The sequence below is a fragment of the Poecilia formosa genome, unplaced genomic scaffold (genome assembly GCF_000485575.1).
Source record: "Poecilia formosa unplaced genomic scaffold, Poecilia_formosa-5.1.2 Scaffold99, whole genome shotgun sequence".
Lineage (NCBI taxonomy): Eukaryota > Metazoa > Chordata > Actinopteri > Cyprinodontiformes > Poeciliidae > Poecilia > Poecilia formosa.
This window is the reverse complement of record NW_006800038.1, coordinates 1,328,230-1,351,294: the sequence shown is the minus strand read 5'-3', so window position 1 is coordinate 1,351,294 and position 23,065 is coordinate 1,328,230. Positions and strand designations below refer to the sequence as shown.

The 23,065-nt window shown below is 38.0% G+C and overlaps 2 protein-coding genes across 4 annotated transcripts in view; one reads left to right on the top strand and one right to left on the bottom strand.

Moving 5' to 3' along the window:
- Positions 1-1,825, top strand: part of pacsin3 (protein kinase C and casein kinase substrate in neurons 3) — a 30,087-nt gene extending 28,262 nt beyond the window's left edge. For both annotated transcript variants that reach the window (XM_016674715.1, XM_007558797.2), the window contains 2 exons: positions 268-446; positions 852-1,825. In XM_016674715.1, coding sequence (XP_016530201.1) covers positions 268-446; positions 852-967 — 295 coding nt within the window. In that variant the 3' untranslated portion in view covers positions 968-1,825. The remainder of the gene's footprint in view (positions 1-267; positions 447-851) is intronic.
- Positions 1,826-5,420: 3,595 nt separating this feature from the next.
- LOC103142642 (Golgi apparatus protein 1-like) overlaps positions 5,421-23,065 on the bottom strand; it is a 24,973-nt gene continuing 7,328 nt past the window's right edge. Inside the window, exons 2-27 of one of the 2 annotated variants that reach the window (XM_007558795.2) lie at positions 22,273-22,302; positions 21,785-21,871; positions 21,493-21,708; positions 19,620-19,823; positions 19,467-19,538; positions 18,331-18,517; positions 17,071-17,288; positions 16,886-17,007; positions 16,275-16,376; positions 15,440-15,593; positions 15,323-15,340; positions 13,094-13,231; positions 12,580-12,666; positions 12,437-12,499; positions 12,241-12,354; positions 11,311-11,399; positions 10,722-10,839; positions 9,535-9,627; positions 9,326-9,463; positions 7,834-7,957; positions 7,619-7,761; positions 7,420-7,521; positions 7,054-7,161; positions 6,874-6,994; positions 6,700-6,806; positions 5,421-6,022 (exon numbers count right to left, since the gene is read on the bottom strand). In XM_007558795.2, the coding sequence (XP_007558857.1) occupies positions 5,855-6,022; positions 6,700-6,806; positions 6,874-6,994; positions 7,054-7,161; positions 7,420-7,521; positions 7,619-7,761; positions 7,834-7,957; positions 9,326-9,463; positions 9,535-9,627; positions 10,722-10,839; positions 11,311-11,399; positions 12,241-12,354; positions 12,437-12,499; positions 12,580-12,666; positions 13,094-13,231; positions 15,323-15,340; positions 15,440-15,593; positions 16,275-16,376; positions 16,886-17,007; positions 17,071-17,288; positions 18,331-18,517; positions 19,467-19,538; positions 19,620-19,823; positions 21,493-21,708; positions 21,785-21,871; positions 22,273-22,302 (3,123 nt within the window). In that variant the 3' untranslated portion in view covers positions 5,421-5,854. The remainder of the gene's footprint in view (positions 6,023-6,699; positions 6,807-6,873; positions 6,995-7,053; positions 7,162-7,419; positions 7,522-7,618; positions 7,762-7,833; positions 7,958-9,325; positions 9,464-9,534; positions 9,628-10,721; positions 10,840-11,310; positions 11,400-12,240; positions 12,355-12,436; positions 12,500-12,579; positions 12,667-13,093; positions 13,232-15,322; positions 15,341-15,439; positions 15,594-16,274; positions 16,377-16,885; positions 17,008-17,070; positions 17,289-18,330; positions 18,518-19,466; positions 19,539-19,619; positions 19,824-21,492; positions 21,709-21,784; positions 21,872-22,272; positions 22,303-23,065) is intronic. The other variant, XM_007558796.2, reaches the window with a different exon arrangement.

Sequence of the window (23,065 nt, the reverse complement as noted above, 5' to 3'; positions counted from 1 at the left end):
CTTGCTCCAACCTGTATGGAAAAAGAGGTCAAATTTAGTCAAGCTTGTTGCAATCTGAACTCGTGTAGAGTAAAATTTAAACTATTTGATAGTTTCAACTTGATTTTAGCCTAATTTCAGTTTCCACGGTCTGAACCTTTAAAACTACCAGTTTTTTCGCAGGAAGTTTGTGTTGCAGCTTCAGAGCTGCAGGTAAACTCTGGATCTGGAGTTTTTCATGGATTCTCTGCTTGACGTTTGTAGTTTTTGTCTCTTGGTGTCGTCCAGGGTGAAGGATTACTCATCGGACTGGTCAGACGAGGAGAGTCCCAAGAAGGCTTTGGCGGTGAATGGCGTCGGGGAGGCGAAGGAGGAGGAGGAGGAGGAGGAGCAGGCGGAGGGCGTGGCGGTGAGAGCGCTGTACGATTACACGGGCCAGGAGGCGGACGAGCTCAGCTTTAAAGCAGGTATGAACCCAATTACACCGCAGAGACTAATCTACAGACGGAGTTCTCAACAAATGTTAATGAGTTAACCTTTTTTTGGTGTCTGGAAAATGAGCTGTTACCTAGCAACCCGAGCTGAGTTCCAGCACGTTTGGTCAGCTGCTTTTGCCGCTTTATGTGCTTTACAATGGCTGCTGGAAAAGACGAGTGTTTTGTTGCGGACTCACCACCCAGAAACCACTTGCTGCATTCTTGTTGGTTGTGCAGGAGACTCCACTTCTGCTTTTCAAAGATGTATGGTTGTATAATTGCGCATCTGTTTGAAGCCATTTTTACATGGGAGTGTAAATGTTGAGTTGGTTAAGCCTATTTGGATTTAAAGTGACAGGACACCCTAAAACGTCTCATTCTTTCCTTTTCCTTCAGGCGATGAGCTGATGAAGCTCGGTGAGGAAGATGAGCAGGGCTGGTGTAAAGGACGGCTGAGGAGTGGCCAGGTTGGCCTTTATCCCGCCAACTACGTCCAGGTCATCGCTTCCTGATGGCCCCAACCCCTCTGGTCAACTGAGCCAATCAGAAAGCTGCACACCACCCACCAGGAACAAGTGGAGGCTTTCCGTACTGACCCGAGGAAAATGATTCCTGCGGTTCTGAAAGTCTGTCTTTGTCATCGGAAAGAGGAGAACAGAACTATAATATCTGCCAGCTGTCATTCAACTCCAGCAGGAAAATAAGTTTCTGATCAGATCATTAAACCCACAAAAGAGGATAATCAATCAGCAAGAGATGCATCCAAAACTGGATTTTCCTTTTACGTTTAGTTGTATTGGATCATTTCTACCAATTTAGAAGAAAAGATAAGTCAATGGTACAGCTTGAAGTTAATTAGCTTAGCTTAAACCATGCTAAGCCCCTCTGCTGAGAAGCTTTAATTAGCAAATGTTCCCATTTCCACACATGCTCAACATGCCTGTATTATTTTTTTTCCTCTATTAGCCAAAGTTTTCTTGAAACCAGCACCTATTGGCCATCAGTGGTACTGCATGTTCAAGATCTTCCCTTTTAAAAGGGAAAATTAGGATTTTTTAAAATTTGTGACAATGTTGTCAGTCAGTATTTTGCTTATAAGAGGTTGTAGCCAGAACAATATTGATTTAGAGAATTGAGATAAAACCTTGTGTAAATAGAAAAATAAAACGTACCATGCTAACTATGATGAAGCTAACTTTGATGAAGCATTTGCTGGAAATGTTACGTGTTGGTTAAATACCTGAACTCCGCTCAGGTCCAGCTGTTAGCTTAACTTTCTTTTTAGCTTCCAAAAGACGTAAAACATTAAAATTTCTGATATCTACAAAATGTAAGATATTGATTACTGGTAACTAGCTCACAGGACCCCATTAAAAAAAACTGAGGATAATTTCCTTCTAAATGAAAAGCCAAACTACAGACTGTCTCTCAGTGCCTTAGATGAAGAGGCCAGAAATGTGCATCGCTGCCCTGCTGGTTGACTTGTGGAACTACATCCTATAAATCCACAACTCTGCTCCTTATTTTATATTTTTTTTAAAAATGAGGTAAATAAACAGCATTGTTCTTTTGTTACACTGACCTACCAAACTGTAAATGTGCAGCGCCGCCCCTGTGTTTGACTGTGGAACTACATCCTTTAAACGAACAGCGCCGCCCTTCAGTTTGGCCAAAGAATTGCATATTTAAATTTCTGCTGTTGAACGGACAGAAGAAAAAAACATTTATTTGGACGCCTAAACATAAATTAGACTTCATTTTAGTTTTTCTGGTTATTCTGAGTTTTGGATGCAACATTTTCTTTGTTTTTTTAAAAGAATTATTGTAATAAGAGATTTGTTCATATTAACTAATGGATAAATTGTTGCCACTTCTTAGATTTTTTTTATATCGTTTATTTCCTTTTAACTTCTTCCAGTTTCTTTTTAAAGTCTGTTTGGCTGTGAACACAACAGTTTGACCTCAGTCTCATGAAATAAGCCTAGATTTTGCTATGATTTTTATTTTTGTTTTCTTGGGATTTGGTTTTCTTGTTTTAAGTTCTTGTTTGTTTCTGAGGAGAGTTTTCTCCGTCCTGCTGATCTGAGCGTAGCTACAGCTAACCTGCATACGTGTTTAAATGCTAATAAGAGATTTAATGTTTAAAGTTACACTGCACGCACCTGTAGCATGTACAGCTTCAAGTGGGAGAAATAAACAGAGCTTGAAACTTTTCAGACTCTGTTGTCAAAAGTTTGTTTTTGTTGTTTTCACCACAAACATTTAAGTATTTTCATTTCATGTGACAGAGGAACACAGTGATCCATAGATGTGAATTTGAAGAATAAGGATTCAGCATTTTGAGCTTTCATAGCTAAATATTTGCAAAGTGTGGCAGTTATTTATATTGACCCAGATTTTGGCTCCTATTTCAAAACGTTTGGGTGCCTTTTTAAATTTTATTAAAATCAACAATATACTTTCTTTTTTGTATAAAACAGATTTAAAAATTGGAGATGCAAAACAAATCATTTATTTGATTAAAATCGATATTAGTGGTTGTATTTCTCCAAAATTAAGATGAATGCAAAAACCTTAATATTTAATCTGACCTGTAACTTTTGTAAAATGTATCTGTTAAGAAAAAAAACCTAAAAGGTGAAAAAAGTATCCATCTTCATTAACCAATCATGAAGCTAGTAGGTCTGGGGGGGGCCGCCCAACATCCTTCACAGGACCGCAAATGGCCCACGGACCGCACTTTGGACACCCCTGTACTAACACTTCTTTTACTCTGATGGCTTTTATTTAAGTTGATGGGAATTTTAAGTTGATAAATCCTTAATTTTGATGAAAAAGTACAGACTATTTCACTCATAGATTAGAGAGGAGAAACTGAGTTTTAATGTCTGAAGCTGATATTTAATTATGTCTAATTCTGTAATTTCAGAAGCTTTTGATTAGTTGTGAGTAATTTTACTAACTGGGAAGTTATAATTTGCTGGACTTTGTCTCGTGTCCCGCTGGCATTTGTTGCTCAGTTATAATCTCACAGAGGAAAAAGACGAGTTTTAATAGTTTTTAACAATTTGAGATGCATCAAAGGATTATTCTCGATACAAAGTTGGTGCATTCTGCAGATATTTTTATTTAACCACTTAAGCTTATGTTATAGAATATTAGAAATGCTTACAAAAATACAAATAAATTCCTCAAGTTCAGAAAATTAACATTTTATTGCCTAAATTGCAACAACAGCAATCCTTTAGTGAAAGCTTGATAATTTGTATCAAATTATGCAACTGTAGCTAAAAATATACTTTTACCATCAACATGTTAAACGCAGTGATTATTTATAGAATTAACTCTTTAATAATGGCATAGCCATACTTTTTTCCCTTTTTTTGTTTTAATTTATTTTACAGAATTTGTACCAGGTGAAGCTAAAGCTGGCACTGGAATCATTTTATTTTTAATCTTAAATGTATATATTTTAGTACAGTTTTGCCTGAGGTTCTTCTAGCAAATGTTTTGACTCTTTCAAACTTATTTGTTCTAGAACATTTTTGATTAATCAATTTTTTTTTTTACTGTAAAAATATTTTCTGGGAAATTTCTTAAATCTCAAAATTTCTAGCATTTTTTAAAGCAAACTTTTGACTCAGTCAAATTTAGTTTTTCTAACATTTTTCAAATTAAACTCAATTTCTGGGGGTTTCTAGCAAATGTTTGACTTTTCAGACTCGAGTCTAATTATTTTTTTAATTCCTCAATTTAATTTTTTTTTTTTCAGAAAAAGATTTTTCCAAATTTCTGATTTTGTTTGGCTGAACTCTACTCTGTTTTTCATCTACGATGGCGTCGTGCATTCTAGACGCACTAATATAGTTTCACTAATTATACAAGATGTTTGAGGCCAATATCTGAAAACTGCAGACATTTTTTTATTAAATTGACAACTTGAATCTGTACAGCAAAATAAGACGTCACAATAATAAATCTGTTCTCCATAGTACATGGCATATTTTAAAAAACTGCTCACCATTTAATCTGTACAAGCTGAAAATGAAAAACAAGCTCATTAAGCATTAGCTTCCAGCTAGCTTCCCTCTGAGAATATAGACCAGCTCACATGCTACACATTCACTTAATCCCTCAGAGAAATTAATGTAAAAAAATCTGCAAATATTAGCTACAAGAATTTAGATTAAAGCATATTAAACATTTGTTTTTTTTACATTTTTATTACAATCCTCAGATTCAGGCTGTTTCTATATCATAAAACGATCAATTAAGCTAATTAGAAGGCTAACAGATTTTTTTAAGGTGAAAATCAAAAAATTTCTATCTAATTTTTGGTTCACTTCAGTTATTCCACTTTTGTTCTTCCGGAAGGGCAGAAGAAATATTTCCACACACTCAAAGAAAAGTCCAACATGAGAATATATGTATCAGGGCCATTTTAGTTAGAGTTTAATCTCTGAAATTTTCTAGAAAAAAACATGGAAATTCAAAAGTTGACTTGGAAAAATTTGAGTTTCGAAAATTGAAAATTTTCAAGAAAAAAATCTCAAAATTTGAGCTGAATCTCAGAAATTTTCTAGAAGACAAGTGATAGTTTGAGTTTCAAAAATTAAAAATTTGTTAGAAAAAAACAGAAATTTTGAGATCAATCTCAGAAATTTTCAATAAAAAAAATAAGGAAATATCTGAATTTCAAAAGGTGAACATTTTTTACCTTTGGGTATTAATTTGAAAAGTCAAACATTTGCTAGCGATTCATTTTTAGATTAATCTTAGAAATTTTTAAGAAGAAAAGCAGGGAAATTTTCTGAATTTCAAATGTAAATAAAAAAAAACTTTCAACTTTTGAGACTTTCCATATTTTTCTGGAACATTTCTGAGATTAATTTCAAAATTTTAGATTTTTTTGCAGAAACGTATTCCTTTTATGTACGTAAAATGGCCCTATTACGCCGTCATCAGATCCCTCTCAATAAATTAGACACTGAAGTAAAAAAGTGCAGTGAAGTTAATGTTCATATTAGATTAAACGGAGCGACGTTCATGAAGGCCGACTCGGAGTCTCTGATTCTTAACCGATGAGATTTGCTTCAGACAAACGCCAATAACGCAGCAGCTGCGATAAAAGTCCCAAAACAAATCATCATAAATCAGAACCGTCTGGAAACAGCCCAGCAGCAGCAGTCCGTCGTCACGGCAACAGCGTTCATGGAGGAGTTTAAATAAACGGGGCGGCTTTGTCTCCAAAAAGCCACACCAGGCATTCAGAAAAGTCCAAACGGATGCTCAAGCATTTGGTTTTCTACAGAGGAGAGCGGGTTGGGATGTGGCGTTGGCACTGTTAGCGGCAGCTGAGGGAGACGGAGGAAGAGGAGGAGGAGGAAGAGCAGTCGGTTCTACCGGTCCTTCAGCTCCCGGGTCACTCGCTTGGTGATGCGGCCGCACAGCAGCCCCACCAGGAACAGGATACACACGCTCAGCGCCATCATCAGCAGGATGTAGTTCTTAGAGGGCGACGTCATCACCTGCACGGCCAGGTCCGAGAAGCCCTCAGCTGGCGCCACCTGCAGGCCACAGAGGAAACGGCAACAACGTTTTAACAGGTAGCCGAAGGTTTCAGCAAGTCTCATTTATACCACGCCGTACTAGGGCCAGTGTAGATAGAAAATTTAAAAAGGAGTACATTTTAAAATGACTTTAAAATGTCAAACATCTTTTTTTTCAATAAAAAGTTTGATTTTAATGTCAGAAATTTTCTAGAAAAAATTTGAAAAGTTCAAAATTCGCAAAACCCTCAGAATCCTGTAAATGAAATGATTGAGCTCGTTTTCATGCGATTAATTGATTTATTGCTTATTGCAACAGGCCTATAAGTAAATAAATTACTCATTCATGTTTTTGTCTCCAAAATGCTGTAATTTAACTTTTTAAACTAAACTGGTTTCAGTGGACAGCTAAGCAATCCTTCCAGTTTGTTGAGATATTTTTTGGATTCTTGCAGCCTAAAATAAAATAAAATACAAAATTTTTCAAAAAAGTTGCAAAATTTTTCCAGCTTATTTTTGCCAGAACAGAACATCTGAAATGGCTGCACGTTCCCTCAGCGTGTTTTATTTCCTCTTTATCGGCTGCTGGTTTCAGGCTTTGAAATGTTTCTGCTGTGTGAACCTCGGTTGTCCTGTCGTCAGATTCTCCTCCAGAGTTTTTCTCTCTGGTTCCCGTGTGAAAGCGGCGCCATTACCTTGGCGGCGTAGCTCCACATGTCGATGCGGTCTTGGAGTCTCTTCTTGCACTCGGGTTGCAGTCGGATCCTCTTATCCTGCAGCGCCTCCATCAGACATGACATCTCTGAAAAACAGACGCTTCTATTAAAATGGAGAACATTGTGCGTAAAGACAGAATAAAAATCACCCACGTCGCCCCCTGCCGGGTGTGATGGCGGCGCAGTGGTGTTTGAGGTCCAGGGCGCAGGCCGTGTGGAGAACCGGGTCAACAAATATGTCCGCCTTGCTCTCCTTCAGCATGTTCAGCACCTCCTGCGAATCAAGCTGATTAGAAAATGTTCTGACAGACTGACTTTGCTGCGGTGGTTCACCTTTTTGCAGACTTCCTGTTTGATCTTCAGCAGGTTTGCTTTCAGACATTCCTCCACCTGGCCGGTTTGCTCCTGAGCAGCCGCCTCCTCTGCGCACAATCTGGAGATCTGCAGGAGAAAAACGTGGAAAATCGGCTTCGTTTCACCTTTAAAATGTCATGTTTTAAGTGAAATAGTCTGCCAGTGGAACTAGAACTTTTTCATCAATATTAAGGAATTACTGATATAAAACAAGGTATTTCTTGCTGAAAAGTTGTTAGTTTTGTCCTATTTCAAGTGTACTGAGGTATTTACACTAGAAACTAGACCAAGAAGTTGTGTTTTTGTACTAAAATAATCAATAATACTGTGATGCAACAGTTTAACCTCGTCTGAGCAGTGCATCTGCAGCTGTGGGTCCAATCTGTAGTCAAGCGCCGACTCCTGGAGAATCACCCTGATCTGGTCTTCACAATCTGGAGACAACCTCTGGACCAGAACCGAACCAGAATCACAGGATAACAGCATCAGACATGTGAATTTTTTTCTGCTGAGTCATTTCTGAAGTGGTGAGTCAGGCTCAAACCTGGTCGGCGTATTTGAGTTTGAGGCAGGCGATGATCTGACCCTCCAGCTCGCTGTCCTCGCTGGCTTTGTTCAGGATGGACTGGCAGAACTTGGGGATGTCGGCTCGGCAGGCTTTCCTCAGCACCGGGTTCAGTCTGTAGTCTGCAGAAGGACCAAAAGTGAAATGGAGAACACTCCAGTCTGACTTATAGACGCATATTTCAGTGAGCTTACCAGTGTTCTGGGTGATCTGCCTCTTAGTGATCATCTGCTTACACTTGGGATCCATCAACTCGCTGTTCTTGTTCTGCTTCAGGCACTGCAGGACGTTCCTGGCATCCGCTTCAGTGCAGAAACGCTGCAGGAGGGACGACATTTCTTCAGAAATACTAAAACACTAACATGTCTAAAGTTTTTTCACGCTATAATCACAAAGCTCTGTGTTTTTTCTTGGAATTTTTGCTATCTAAATGCAAACAATTAATTATCTTAAGATCAACTGTTAATACATGGGCTATTAGATCAAAATTAATTCCTATCGATTAACTAATAACGTCTGCTTAACTTTTTTTCAATGTTGTAGTTTGGCCGCCATCCAACAGAGGGCGCCGCTGGTCGTCTTTATTTGCGGAGCCGATGAGACAAGAATCAAAGATGGCGGCCACGCCGGAATGGTAAAGAGAGACGGTCCAAAAGGAGTCCGGAGTGGGATGTAAATGGTCTTTACGCGATTCTGTTTTGAAATATAAACACTCGATAAGCTAATTAAGCTAATTTTTCATCTCTACAGCGCTTTATTCAGCCGAGCTGAATGACGGAGTAGCGGCAACCTCTCAGCTAAAAATGACTGATGTGCTACGACGGTGAAAATGACAGAAAAACAGAGAAAAAGTAACATGATGGTGAAAAACATGGCGCCAAAAATAACCGCTAGTCATCTTTATTAGCGGATCTTGACCGCTGCGATGAGTTAATTCACTTCATGGATCTCAGTTTTAATATTCATTCTAGAGAAACCACAGACTGTATTTCTATATGAATACCTCGCAGTTCATGGGGGAATCAATTATTTCACAGTTTATTCTTTTCATCGTTTTTCTATATAGCAACCCAACAGGTTGTAGTTTTGTTATATTTTATAAATCTTAAGTTTAATAACGTTTAATTTGTTCAGTCAGCATTTAACACAGCTGACATAAAATGTTAAGATTTAATGATTGTTTTTATTAAGGCTATTATGAAACATTTTGCACATCGGGTCAATGTTATGGAAAGTCGGTTGGCCATTTTCATACAAGAGAAAACTCATTTAATATGTACAAATTATATCATCAGATGGATAAAAAATGACTAATTTATATAAGTAATAGTAAATAAATAAAATCAGGTAAAATTTTTTTTATTTTTTTTCCAAATCAGTTTCTTTCAATAAAAAAACTTAAAAACTTTAAAAAACCTGCAGGTGTCTGGTGGATTTTTGGTTAAAACATGCTTGTTTTTCATCCAGTGGGTAGAAAATCCAGAAACTTTACTCAAGTAAGAGCAGAAATACTTCATAATGAAATTACTGAAGTAAAAGTAAAATGTAAAAATACTGCTAAGAGTCTTATTTTTTTTCAAAAACGTTACTGAATTAAATGTAATTGAGTAAATGTAACTAGTTACTGCCCGACTCTGATTATGTTGACATCATCGTGATGTCATTTCCTGCCCATTTTCAGCTCACCTTGATCATCTGCTTGCAGACTCTCATGAGCTGGTAGTCGAGCTCCGGGTCGCTCATCTCCACCTCCTGCAGCTTGAAGATCCGCTGGTGGCAGCGCTGACTCAGCTGCTTCTTCTGCTCCTTCAGACACTCGATCATCTGGGAAGACATGGCTGAGAGGTCAGAGGTCAGACATGTTAAAGACACATGCAGTGTTCTGGAAATGTTACCTGAGCGTTCCCGAACACCACGTTGGGACACAGGCGGCTGATGTCGGACTTGCAGGGTTCGTACAGCTCCGGTTCCAGCCGGATGTCTTCAGACTGAGTCAGAATGAACAAATTATTTACATTTTTACTTTTACAAGGCAAAAGTAAAAAGTAGCCAACCAAGAGTAAAAATGCTGCTCAAGTAACTGATCAACACATCAACCGTTTAATATCTAAAAATTACCTCATCAGGCGCACAAAATAATGGTCCAAAAATGATCCAAGTTCTGTTTTTTACTGCATAAAACAAGCTAACATCCATGCTAATGATGTGTGTTTAACCTTTTAGGGCTGAGTAATGAATCAGTTTTATCGATAAATTCTTTTTTTTAAGACTGTAATTTTTTATTTATATACTTTTTTTTACCTATGTTCTAATTGGGTTTCCATTGTTCAGAATGGCGGCCATCTTGCTTGACAAGTGTGTTTTACCGCTTCTTTTTATCTGGACTTTGAATTTAGGTCAACTCTACGACAAAATATTAGATTCAAGCTAAGATTTTTTTATTTATTGGATGATTAAAGTCACAATATTAGAAGAATAAAGTAGTAATTTTATGAAAACTCCAACATGAAACAAAAATAAAATGAGGCACGTTGAGCATCTTGTGAAGTTATACTTTGGTTTTTACAGATAAGGAAATATTTCAACTTTTAAAACAGCGTCAAATTATTACCAACTGCGGTATTTTGAAACGTTTGTGGAACAACTGTCTATTTTGAAAAAGAATCAGACGGACCGAGTTGGTCTATCCAGGCTTTTTTCTAATTAAAATTACATTTTTTGTCATTTTAAAATGTTTTTTTTGGGGGGGTAAAATTGTGTCTTTATGCTGCTAATATTGTGACTAAATTCTCGTAATTAAACAAAAATCCTTGTAGTTTGGCCCTAATACTTCATTGTTCAACTCGCATAATGAAAGATTGAAATAAGTCACTTTTGACAATATTTTCTGTCATTTTTAGAAAAGAAATCAGAGCTGGTATAAAATAAAACAGATTTTATATTTTAACCACATCGCCCAGCCCTGCAACCTTCTAGTGAAACTGCAAATATCCACAGATTAAAGCTCGAACAGAGACTTCCTTTCTGGTTGGATAGAAATGAAGGTGACAGCAGGTCGGTTCGGCCTGGTTTTTGTGTTTACCATCTCCAACTCCTCCACCCGCAGCTGCTTGCGACATTTCAGAGACACTCGCTGGTCTCTGACCTCCTGCAGCGTGTCGTTCCTCACTGTGGTGCTGAGACAAATTACAACGTCCACCCTGCAAGGACACGGAGACTTAAACGATGGTCTGAGAAGCAGATTTAAAGGCTTTTCTCAGCTTCTATGTCATGTTAAGTTGCATTTTTATTTAAAATAAATACCAGAATCTGCATGCTATGTTAACACAGGACAGATAAATGACACTGCATATTTCAAAACTAAGAACAGAGCAGGCAAAATGTTTATTTTCTTATTTAAAAAAGGTATTTAATTGTTTATTTGCATATTTTAATGTATTTCTAATATTATACAAAAGGGCTTAAGTGCATAAAAACATCTGTAGAATGTGACAATTTTTTATCCAATTAATTGATTAACCATCAGAATAATCAATTAATAAAATCGTTTGCTGGAGCCCTGCAGTAAAACATGAAGAAGGGTTATTTCCAGTATAAATACAGACACAGTATATATATTTATGTGTCTGTATGGTTACTATGAGTTGTGAAGCTGCATGTTTTCCTCTCACTTCTTTTTAATGTTGGGACACAAGCGCAGAACGTCCTCCTTGCAGGCCATCTTGAACTTGTACGAGAAGCGGAAATCCTTCATCTGAATCTAAAATTAGACAAATGAAAAGTTAATAAGTTAGACTTAATTAATGAACGAGTTCATGCACTTTTCCAACAGTAAAATTAAACCATTTTAAGAAAAGTTTTTAAACCTTTCCAGTACAACACTCAGCAGATAAAACCAACTCATTATTTTATATAATTTATTACTGTTATTAATAATATCTTGTGATAGTTTTCTACTTTCTAGGAATTAAAATAAAACAACATTTTACGTTTTGAAATGTTTTCCTCACACACATCCAACACACCTGACTGGTCCAAGAACAAAACACACATTTTGCTAAAATTCCCCCAGTTTCAATAACGTTGATAACATACAAAATATGAGAACTTTTATTTCAATTACACACATCAATAATAAATATTAATTATATTGAAACAATCCAAACTAATCCTGTAAAGGTAAATTACCTTCCTGTTCAAATTAAATGATCAAATATACAAAAAAGTTACAAAATAATCTCTCATTAATGTTCTTGTTACATTTTCTGGCTTTTATCAAATAGAGATTATTTTTTGGTAATTTTGACATAAAACAAGTAAAATTTGGTCTGAATTAACTTCAGACAGTGAGAAATAAATGTCTGTTTTATTAGGTGTATGGAAAATAATGTAAATAATGTTTTACAAATTTAGGCTTTTTATCAAACATTAGATTTCACTTAATTACAAAACTACAAACGTTCCAATCGTTGAAAACATTAAATTGAAACTGAAGGATTTCAAGCATCTGTACAAACCCTGAATGAAATTTATGAGCAAGACGAATCGATAAATATAGGAAATATTGAATAATAATACATAGGAATGCGGTTTAGACTGACCAACTGGAAGTGTGTGACGCCGACCGCACACTTTTCGTTCATGTCTTTCTGGTGTTTATTCTGGACCAAACACTCCATCAGATCTCCGGTATCGACCTGGTTGTCAGCCACGTCCTGAACATAAATAACCATAACAACAGGTGAGTGTTTTACAGGTAAAACCGATGAGCTGTGATTGGCTGTGTGGTCGCCTCACGTGGCAGTGGGCCTGGATGATGGGCTCACAGGCTCTGATCAGCAGGGCGTCGATCTGGATGTCCTGAAACACACACACAGGTTTACGTCTGTCCAGCTGCTTCCACTGGTTTGCTTCATAAAATACATGATGTGAACTCTGACCTCTGACTCCAGCTCCGTCAGGTTGCCGACAACCTCCCTGCAGCTGGACACCAGGTCCTCCAAATGCTCCTGCAGACACTCCAGCTCCTAAACGCAAACAAAAACAGGTTCCAAAAAGATTCATTTTACTTTCTGGTAGGATTTTTCTACCTGCAATCAATCAAAATGCATCATTTAACCTTTTAAAGGGAAAATAATATGAGTCTTCTAGGAACAGAATACCATTTTATAGCACAATCATGTAACTTTGTTACCTTCAGGTGTTAAAATCAAATGGTTTTACTCAAAACATTCACAGTCCTGTCATCATAGACCTTACACTAACATGTAGCATTGAGCGTGAATAAATGACAATCCTTCCCCTTAATCCTGCTGTCTCACCATTTTAATAACCTTTTAGTTTATTATAATTGAGTATTTCTTTATCAGACGACATGCTAATAGCTTTTAAAGGAGCGGTATTGTGTATGTGCCATGTTATAGCTCAATCAGTCCCGGTTCAGGTGCGTCTTACCTGTCCCGTGTCCGTCTTGTCGCTGCACCACTTGCCCAGGTCGGTCATGCAGCGCTTCTGCAGCTCTGGGTCCAGCTTCACGTCCAGCGCCCTCTGGTGGAGAATCCGCTGAACCTCCACTTTACAGTCCCGAGACAACTGCAAAAACACACACACACACACACACACACACACACACACACACACACACACAGTGAGAGAAGACAAACATAAAAACCTGCTGCAAACGTTCCTCATATGCCAAAAGCATCAGCCCTCCACCACCATGCTTGACAGAGTTATGATCTTAAAGTTTTACTCTTTCTGCAGAAAAGCCTGTAAATATTTTCCGTTAAGCTTTTCCTGAACTGACGGGCAGCAACCGTTGCTTCTCTGACGTCACTGCAGATTTCCTTCTGCTTTCAAACACAAGCTGCTCTCCTTTTAACTCTTATTAATATAAACTGTTATCAGGTATTCAATTTTTCTAAGCAGAGGCATAAATGTACAGAATTACAAATTAATTTGATAATTTGAACCAGTACAGCACATTAAATACACCAATAACGTCACACGTTTGGTCAAACATGTAAAAACAACTGTAATTTGTTCAGTCAGTGTAATTAGCAGTAAATCAGCCAATGTAAGATAAATAACAAAGAAACTGAAAATGACAAAACAGGTTCTTGGTAAAATGTAAAAATAAACTATAACAAACCTGTCAAATGGTTCAGAAAGTGCAATTAGGAATATAAAAATAAAATAAATAATAAAGCATGATCTCGCTCAGAGCACAAAGCATAGACTTAGACTGATACCAGATCTAATTTTTTAAAATATTGAGACTGATACAGATATTAATATCAGATTGGCACATCTCTAGATTTAATTAATTTGTTTTTAATCAGGAATAATTTCACTGAGCCGGTTCAAAGCGTCTACCTGCTTTTAACCTCAGCCGGTGATTCGGTTTGATTTATTTGGCCCATTTTAAACAAAACCACGTTTGAAACCAACTTTCAAAGTTACACAGACAATTTGCTCAATTCTTTCTTCCTGGCATCCATGTTGTACTGTTAGAAACCCCCTTCCCCTTCCCATCAGATTACCACCAACCTTCTGCAGATGTTGTTTTAACACAACATGCATGTTGCAAACAGCTCTGATCTTTGAGAATGTGATGCCATTTTCCAAAGCTCCAGTTAGCATAAAATTAGTTTTCACTAAATGCTTGCACACTGCTCCAGAGCAGAACTTAAGCTTTTAGCTCGTTAGCTCCATGTTTGCATGCAGTTTGAAATTAAAAGGCGATGCAATCGGCTTTGCAAATGTATTAATTCATTTTTCTGTTTAGCTGCAAAACTGTTAAAATAGAAACCCTCAGAAAATGTACAAACTTTTAATTGGGTTGATATTCAATCAAATGCAAACACAATTAATTGTAAAGGAGTATTGCGTCATTTACAGTACAAACCAGAAGTTTACATACACAGAATACAAAGACAAATATTTTTTTCCTCACTGTCTGAAGTTAAAGACCAAACTATTCTTGGGGGAGTAAAGCCTGGAGGCCCTCCAGGCTGCTGATACTCTGAGGGAAACCTTATCATGTTGTGGGGCTGTTTAGCTGCAGGAGGAACTGGTTAATAAACTAGATGGCATCATGAGAAAATATTAAAAACATCAGCCAGGAAGCAAAAGCTCCAGATGGTCAATAACCCTCAACATCCAGCCAAAGTGGTTAAAAAGTGGATTAAGGAGAATAAAGTCGGTGTTCTGGCCTCACAAAGTCCTGATCTCATTTCTATAGAGAAGTTGTAGCAGATTGCAAACCTGACCCAGTGAGACCGGTTCTGTCAGGAGGAATGGACCAGAACTCCAGGAAACTGCTGTGAAAAGCTTAAGGAAGGGAAGCCAAAAGGTTTAATCCAGTCTGTACAGTCATAAGTATCTCTGATACGGAACACATGGATGTCCAAAAATCTTCTTGTTACATTTCCTGGCATTTAGCAAATAAGAATAATTTTGGTAAATCTAACTAACCTACAAAAAGAAAAGAAAAAAAAAAAGTTTGTTCTCTTATTTTTGTATGTAAACTTCTGGTTTCAACTGTTTGTGGTTCAAAATTTATTAAAAATTTAATAAAGCTAAAAAAAAAATCCAGATTGGCGTTTTTATTCATCAGACAGATTGAAAGTCAGATTATTTTAAGCCTTCACCTGATTTTGGCCGAGACTGGATAGCTCTTACCTGCTCATCTGGTCTCACCTGTCACATTTAAAGACATAAGTTCTAAAATTATCACCCAGAACTGCTGAGTCGCAGTAAAGCTGCGTCTGTTTGGACGTCACAGAGTGTTGCTGTTACCCGGCGACCCTGCTCCTCTGTGCGGTAAGCGTGGCGGTACAGGCAGGAGAAAACGGCGCCTGGTGGCATCAGCTCGCTCGTCTCGTTCCAGCCGAGGGTGTGGCAGAGTCGGGCCGCGTCGCCCTGACACTTCCTGTACAGGATCGGGTCCAATCTGCAGAAAACACAAAATATAAGGAAACGGGCCCATCAGCTATCGTATCCCATTTGGTTCCACATATGGAAGCGCCACCGATCGGATTCTGTTAGGGGGGAAAAGATCCAAATTGGGCCGATTAGTGTAACAAATTTTTCTGGACGATAAATTGTCTCAGAAGTTGTTGCAATAAACGATAATATTGTTAGTTTGAGAGCATTTTTAAGTAACATAATGGTAATAAGGGGATAATAATCCAAAAGGACATTCTTAGAGATCAATAAACTTTAAATTCTAATAAGCAGTTAAAACTCAATATCAAATGTAAACAAACAAAATAACTGAAACTACAAATAAAAAAAATAATTCTGTAAAGAAAATTGTCCTTCAAAAAAAGGGCTTTAATCCTGGATTTATCTACCCAGCAATAGAATATGTAATATGCAGCAACAACATTAGTATTCTTGTTAACAAGCTTTATATGAAATACTGGCATGGATTAACGGATCATCAGTTAGCTAACAGGAAGTTAAATTAGGCAAAAGGGATTGGCCAGAAAAGAAGGAAATACAGAAAATGTTGGTCAAATTTCTAAAAAGGTTGTGAGTGAATTTGTATTAATAGTTGTCATCAGAGGTTTCTGGAGGGTCTGGTTAAGGCGTTGCATCCTCCCAACGATGCAGCTAAGAACCAACTCACTTCCAGTCTCTGGATATGAAATACTGCAGCTCCAGCAGGCGATGCTCACAGTCGCCCACCATCTTCTCTGTGTACAGATGCTCCATCAGGCAGGAGAGGATCCTGCAAAGCACAAACCTGTCAAACACTGAGCCAGAAACAACTCAAAACGTTCCATATCAGACTCTACAAGATCGCATTTAATACAAAAAAATATATATATATTAAAAAAGGAGGGAAAATTAATACTTAATTAATTCAAGTTTTTGGAAAATTGCTGCAACTGAAATTAGTTTTTTTTTTGTATTTTACTTGCAATTTTTATTATTTTTTTTTTTTTTATCAAACTTAGTTTTATTTCTTGTTATCATTTATCTACCTGTGATTGCTGTGAAGCACTTGGTCAGCTGAGGTGGTTGTAAAAAAAACATCGACTAACAGAGGTTATGATAACTGTGTCACCTTCAGTTATAAAAATAATGTATATACCATTTACTTTAGATAAGAATTAAAGGATTCCTCGAACAAGCATTAAATAATTCAATGTTTTTTAACATTGTAACAGGACGCACAGCTTAAAAAAGTAGATTTGACACAATCCCTCCTTCTAAACTTTGACATAAGTTGCTCACATTGGGTCTCCGCTGCGGATGTGCTTGCAGGCGGTCTGGATGACGGATTCACAGGCCTCGTTCAGCGCTCGGTCGATCCGGTAATCGGCTCCAGGATCCGCAGACTGGATCAGAGTTTGCAGCTGTGGCAAAACACAAAATTAGAAGAGCCAGAAATAATAATTTCTTATTTGCCGTGTTCTTACCGCGCTCTGGCAGACGCCGTCGACGGCGCTGCTGCGGTCGCCTCGGCCGAGTCGCATCAAGCAGTGCAGTGTCCGGCCCTTCCGGTGCAAACCGGAGCACTGGGCCTCGATCTCCGTCCGGCAGTGAAGGACGATCTCTGGGCTCAAGGAGAAATCCTCCATCAGCATCCGCCGGAAGTCCAGCATCTCCCCCTGACACTCGCCGCTCACCGGACGGCCTGCACAACAAAAACAGATCAGAATATATCCTGATAAAAACAACCAAAACACGCAGAGAGACGATGTTTTTCAGGTTGAGCTTATTTCCACCCATTAGAGACACAGCGCCTAGAAAACTATTTGAATGTTTCCATTTTCACCTGGTTTACTCATAAAATATCATATTTTCTGCCTCACTTTTACAAATTACATAAAATATTTTCAAAAAGTGGCTTTTATTTCGGACGTCCCTTCTGTGAGTTGTACTATGGAGTATTAGGGTCAGGCTAAGATAATTATTCTTTTGAGAAATATGATCATAACATTAGAAAATAATTTTAACAGAAAAAAACATCTTAAAAGTTAGAGAAAAAAGTTATTTAATGAGGAAAAAAGCATCAATATATTTATCTAGAAGCAATTCAATAGATCTGGTTGTTTGCGTTGTTTGAATGTCCTGCTGCTGATATTTATTTCTGTTTGCATTTAGCGCAGTGTTTCCCAACCCTGGTCCTCAAGGCTCACTGTCCTACATGTTTTAGAGGTTTCCCTGCTTTCATGTGCCTAATTCAACTGACTGCAGTTCAGCAAACGCCTGTTAATCAGTCATCGATTGAAATCAGCTGGACTGAAGTAAGGAAATACCTAAAACATGCAGGGCAGTGTGCCTTGAGGACCAGGGTTGGGAAACACTGATTTAGCGAATGGAAATAAATTTGGTGATTCTATCTGACCTAAAACAAAACACATCAGGTCTGACAGTTGGAACAAAAATGTGTATTTGCCTTTTAATTACTATAAATATCTGGTTTCAACTGTAAATAACACTTTTAAAATTTGCGTTAAATTGACCTTTATTACAAAACTGCAAAGTCTGAATATGAAGCACTTTCAAGGTCCTGATACAGAAATCAAACACTTTTTAATTGAAATTGAAGAATTTTCAAGGATTTCAAGCATCCGTATGATCCCTGATCACACTGTGGGATTCTCCATCCAGGAAACAGCTGGATGGAGTCAAACAGCAAAGGAGGGGAACCTGTCGGGTCGTCATGCTCTCACCTCGGTGCACCGCAGCCTCCAGGCACAGCAGCAGGTAGGACAGCCGCGCCTCGCGGGCGCGCGGCAGGCTGCTATCCAGGCTGCAGCGCTGCTTCCTCAGGTCCAGCTTGCAGGCTTTCGCCAAAGAGTAGCTGACTCTGTAATCCTGGGAGATCAGCTTCTGTCGGGTCGTCAGGGCGTCTCTGCACTGGTGAGAGGAACATGAGGACAACAGTATGATTCATGACGTATGGGTCAGCAAAGTTATCGATTAGTAAGCGTTTGTGTTAAACGCATTATAAACACACAATCATAATTTTCTGAACTCCTCATAATGACATAGTTCACTACTTAGTGAACAGGAAGAGGTTTACAAAATGGAGGAGCTTCATAGCCTGAAATCTGTGGATGTAAACAATGTTTCAACAAATTTGTAAAAGATGTACAAACTCTTCTCGTGAATAACAAGGATCTGGTGACTGGCAGAATAAGTTCATGTAGTAACAAACACACAAACTACATGTCCGTCTTCGCTAACAGATCAAAGCTACATTAGCGAAGCTAATTTTGCTATTTCGGCAGTATTTTTTGGCAGTAAGTACTACAATAATTATCACTGATATTTATCTTAGTATTACACAGATGTGGGTAGAGAACTCAAGTAGTTGTAATTTACTTATTGAACAAGGCAAGAAATAGTTCTAAGCTTTTCTCTTGTTTATTGTTGTCATAGCAACTCCATAGCAACTGCCTACCAAGATGGCTGTCAGTTGCAAAATTCCTGGAAGTGTGACGTCGCATGAGAGCTATGCGTTAAGGAGCTTTTTGAGTGTTTATTTATAAAGTCTAAATGGTGTCCAAAGTCGGTCCTGGAGGCCCGGCATCCTGCATGTTTTAGTTCTCGCCCTGTTGGTGGTAACAACCTCTTTAGCATGTCAATGTTTTCCTTAGGCCTCTAATGAGCCATTATTTGATCCAGGTGCGTTGAACCAGGGAGAGAACTAAAACACGCAGGATGCCGGCCCTCCAGGACCAACTTTGGACTCCCGTGATCTAAGCGGACATTATTAGTTGATCAGTTGGAACAAATTTTTATCTAATAAGCCATTAATTGTTTGCATCCCCAGTCAGCAACAATCCGCCGACTCTCTGAATACCTTTTCGGACATGGCTTCCTCAAACTTATGGTTGAACAGACACTTGTAGACCTTCCCTTCTCCTGCCTGGACCTGTGCAGAAATAGAAATTTACTGTTTTAAAAGTGAAAACTTGATTAATTTCCGCTGGTTGTTCTCTGAGAGTCTCCGTACATTCTGGCAGAACCTCTCCCGGTCATCTCGGCAGGCAAAGAAAAGGTGCCTGTCGAGGTGAAAGTCATCAGACGACAGCTCCGCCACCCGCAGGATCGCTTTCTGACACTCGTCTTTGATCGGATGGACTCGCTCCTGCTGCTCCGCCTGCCTCACCAGCGCCCTCTCCAGGCAGGCGATCACCTCGCCCTGCGAGTGCACATCCTGTGGAGAGATGCAGGAAAGTTAAACAACTTTTCAAGCATTTTCAAGGTAGGTTTAGCACTTTGGAGGTAAAAACAATACAATACAGTGTTAAAAGATATAATTTATTACTAGTATTATTACTAATGTCTTGTGATAGTATTCTACAGCAGGAACATCCATCCATTTTCTTTACACTCTTGTCCCTTAGTGGGGTCGGGAAGTGCTGGTGCCTTTCCAGCTAACGTTCCGGGCGAGAGGTGGGGTCACCCTGGACAGGCCGCCAGTCTGTTGCAGGGCAACACAGAGACACACAACCATGCGCTCACACCTATGGGCAATTTGGAGAGGCCAATTAACCTGACAGTCATGTTTTTGGACTGTGGGAGGAAACCGGAGTACCCGGAGAAAACCCACTCATGCACAGGGAGAACATGCAAACTCCATGCAGAAGGACCGGGGCTGGGAATCGAACCCAGAACAAGAAATACTAAAATATAAAAACATTTTAAAATGGTTTTGAAATGAATAACACTCTAATTTAACAGAAAAAAAATCTCCCATTTCTAGTAATTGGGAGATTAAACACAACAGTAATTGTGTTTAATTTAAGACAATCTTTATTTTAATTCCACAGATCATTGAGCCATTAGGAATATTAAATATTCAAAAATAAAATAAAAAATGTTCCTGCTAAGTTTTCTGTCTTTTAGCAAATAGAAGTAATTTTGGTAATTCTAACTTACTTAAAACAAGAAAAGCTCAGAAGTTTTTTTATTAGGTGTATTAAAATATCTGGTTTCAGCTGTAATTAATTTTTAACAAATTTAGGCTTTTAATCAAACAACAGATTACACTTTAACACAAAGCTGCGCAGTTTGAATATGAAGACATTTCGAGGATTTTATACAGAAATCAAGAACTTTCCAAACCTTGAAAATGCCCCATTCAGGGGTGTCTAAACTATCTGTGACATGGGCCAAAATCATTGAGTCAGAAGTATTCAGGAAAAACCCTAAAACCAAGTAAAGTAGTTTTTTTTTTTGGAAGAAGACAGAAATGTTGTTCATTGTAGATTTATAAGTAAATTTTTTTGTGTGTTTATATTATTAAAATAAAGGATTTGCTAAATTGAACAAATTTATTTTCAGTATAATATCACGATTTGGGTCACTTTCTTTCAAAACGTTTGCTATGTTTAGCCAAGTTTAATAAATTAGAAGGAACTGATTTGGGTTCAGCAAAGTCGACATTTTAGAAAAAGTTTCTGGATAAACATTTTTGTTTATAAAAGCTTGGTTATAAAAAGATGTGTGTTGTATGTAACATTTTTCATTGGCAATAATAATTTTACCCTGATTACAAATAAATAAAAAAAAACCTCCTGTGCTGGAAAGGCATCATTCTTTAATTACAGTTGGGGGCCGCACAAAGACAGCGTAAGGGCCACAAATGGCCCCCGGACCGCACTTTGGACACCCCTTAACCAAACAAGCAGCAGTATCGACCCTGAATGACTGTGGCCTCATTAAACTGACCTCAACTAAAGGAACAAAAATAATCTGACGTACCAACTTTAGTTTTGAGAAAAACAGATTTTCAGATTATCTACATTGAAAAATGTAAATAAATTTCCTTTATTTTGGTTAATATTTACAGTGTAAAGCACTGGACACACACTCCCTCTCACCTTTTGTCCTACGTTGATGCTGCCGCAGCGCAGGCTGTTTATATCCTCTTTGCATTTATCCATGAAGCCACAGATGAGTCTGTAGTCGCTGAAGATGATGCTGGTGATCTTGGTGATGTACTGGTTGCACTGGTACTCGCTGATGTTGCCTCTGTGATCCACCAGGCAGGACACCAGGTATCCGCGCCCTCGCTCCTCCTCATTGCACTCCTTTATCTGCAGGTGAGGGGGATGAGAAGAGTAAACTAAAAGAATCAGGGCAGGAAATGCCTCGTAAAAACACGCTACAAACCTCAGCGATGGTGCTCCGGCAGACCTCCGTGGCCACAGACTCAAACTTTGGATCAGTGGTCAGGTTCAGTTTGTAATTCCACAGAAGCTGAGCAGAATAAGGGCAAAAAAGATTAAAAACTCACGAGAAACGAAACGAAAAGCTACGATTAAGATGTGAGAACATCTCAACATTAAGAAACTTTCCAGGGCGGGACACTTAACTCCATCTGCTAACCTTAAAACAAACTCATTACTGCACAATTCAGTAAATATTTACTCAAATGGATATTTAAATACATAATTAGATGTAAATATAATGTATTTACATCTAATGCATCAAAACAACAGATTGGATTAAATTGATATAAATGAGTCAAACTGCAACAATGGTTCCTCAAATAGATCCAAAGTTGTGATTGGTTAAGCTGCACATCTGCAGACCAATCAGCTTTTCCTTTAAGTTTTAAGTGTAAATCAACTGTTTGCATATTTAGGAAAAATACTCACATGGTTGCAGTCGGGTGCGAGCTCAATTTCCTGGACAAAAAGCAGAAAAAATTATTTCCAGACAGGTTCACACATAAAGACGGAACTTATCTAAAAAATGTGACATTTAATTTAATTAACTTATTCCAAACCTCCATTTTATAAAAGCCGGCATTTGATTGATTTACTTTCTTACTGCAGGTTGAGTTGTACAGGTGTAATAGACGGTCGATGTTCTTTCTTTTGCAAGTTACATTGGATTTAGTTAGTGTTTATTTGGTAACATTGTTATGGTTTCTCTGAAAAAGAAAACCAAATAGAGGAAGTAGAAAATCCAAGATGGCCGAATGTGATGCCGCCGTGTTCCTGTGTTAAACTGTAAAGTTTTACTTTGGAGAAGGAAAAAAACTGCATAAAAATTGGGTGAAAATTTGTACGTTTGAGTTATGAATTGATTATTATGCTAGCTTGCAGTAAGCATGTAACAAGCTAATTTGCATTGTTAATTTGCTAATTCTATGCTTTTTTGTTTCAGTTTTATGATGTCAAAGAGAAGGAAATGGTCATTGGCAATTCTTCCATAAATCAGCACAAAAAAGAAATATAACTCAGGATTAAGATTGTTGTTTTGCTGTCTAGCTGGTGAAAAGTAGCTAAACAGCTGGTAAAAGTTAAAAAAACAAAATCAGAAATAATTTATCACAGTCTAATTTCTGTCATCACAGTAAACATGGCTCTGACACAGCCACTCAGGAAAATCTGACCCAACACTGCAAGGCAACCAGACTCACCACACTGTTTCTCTAATCAACTT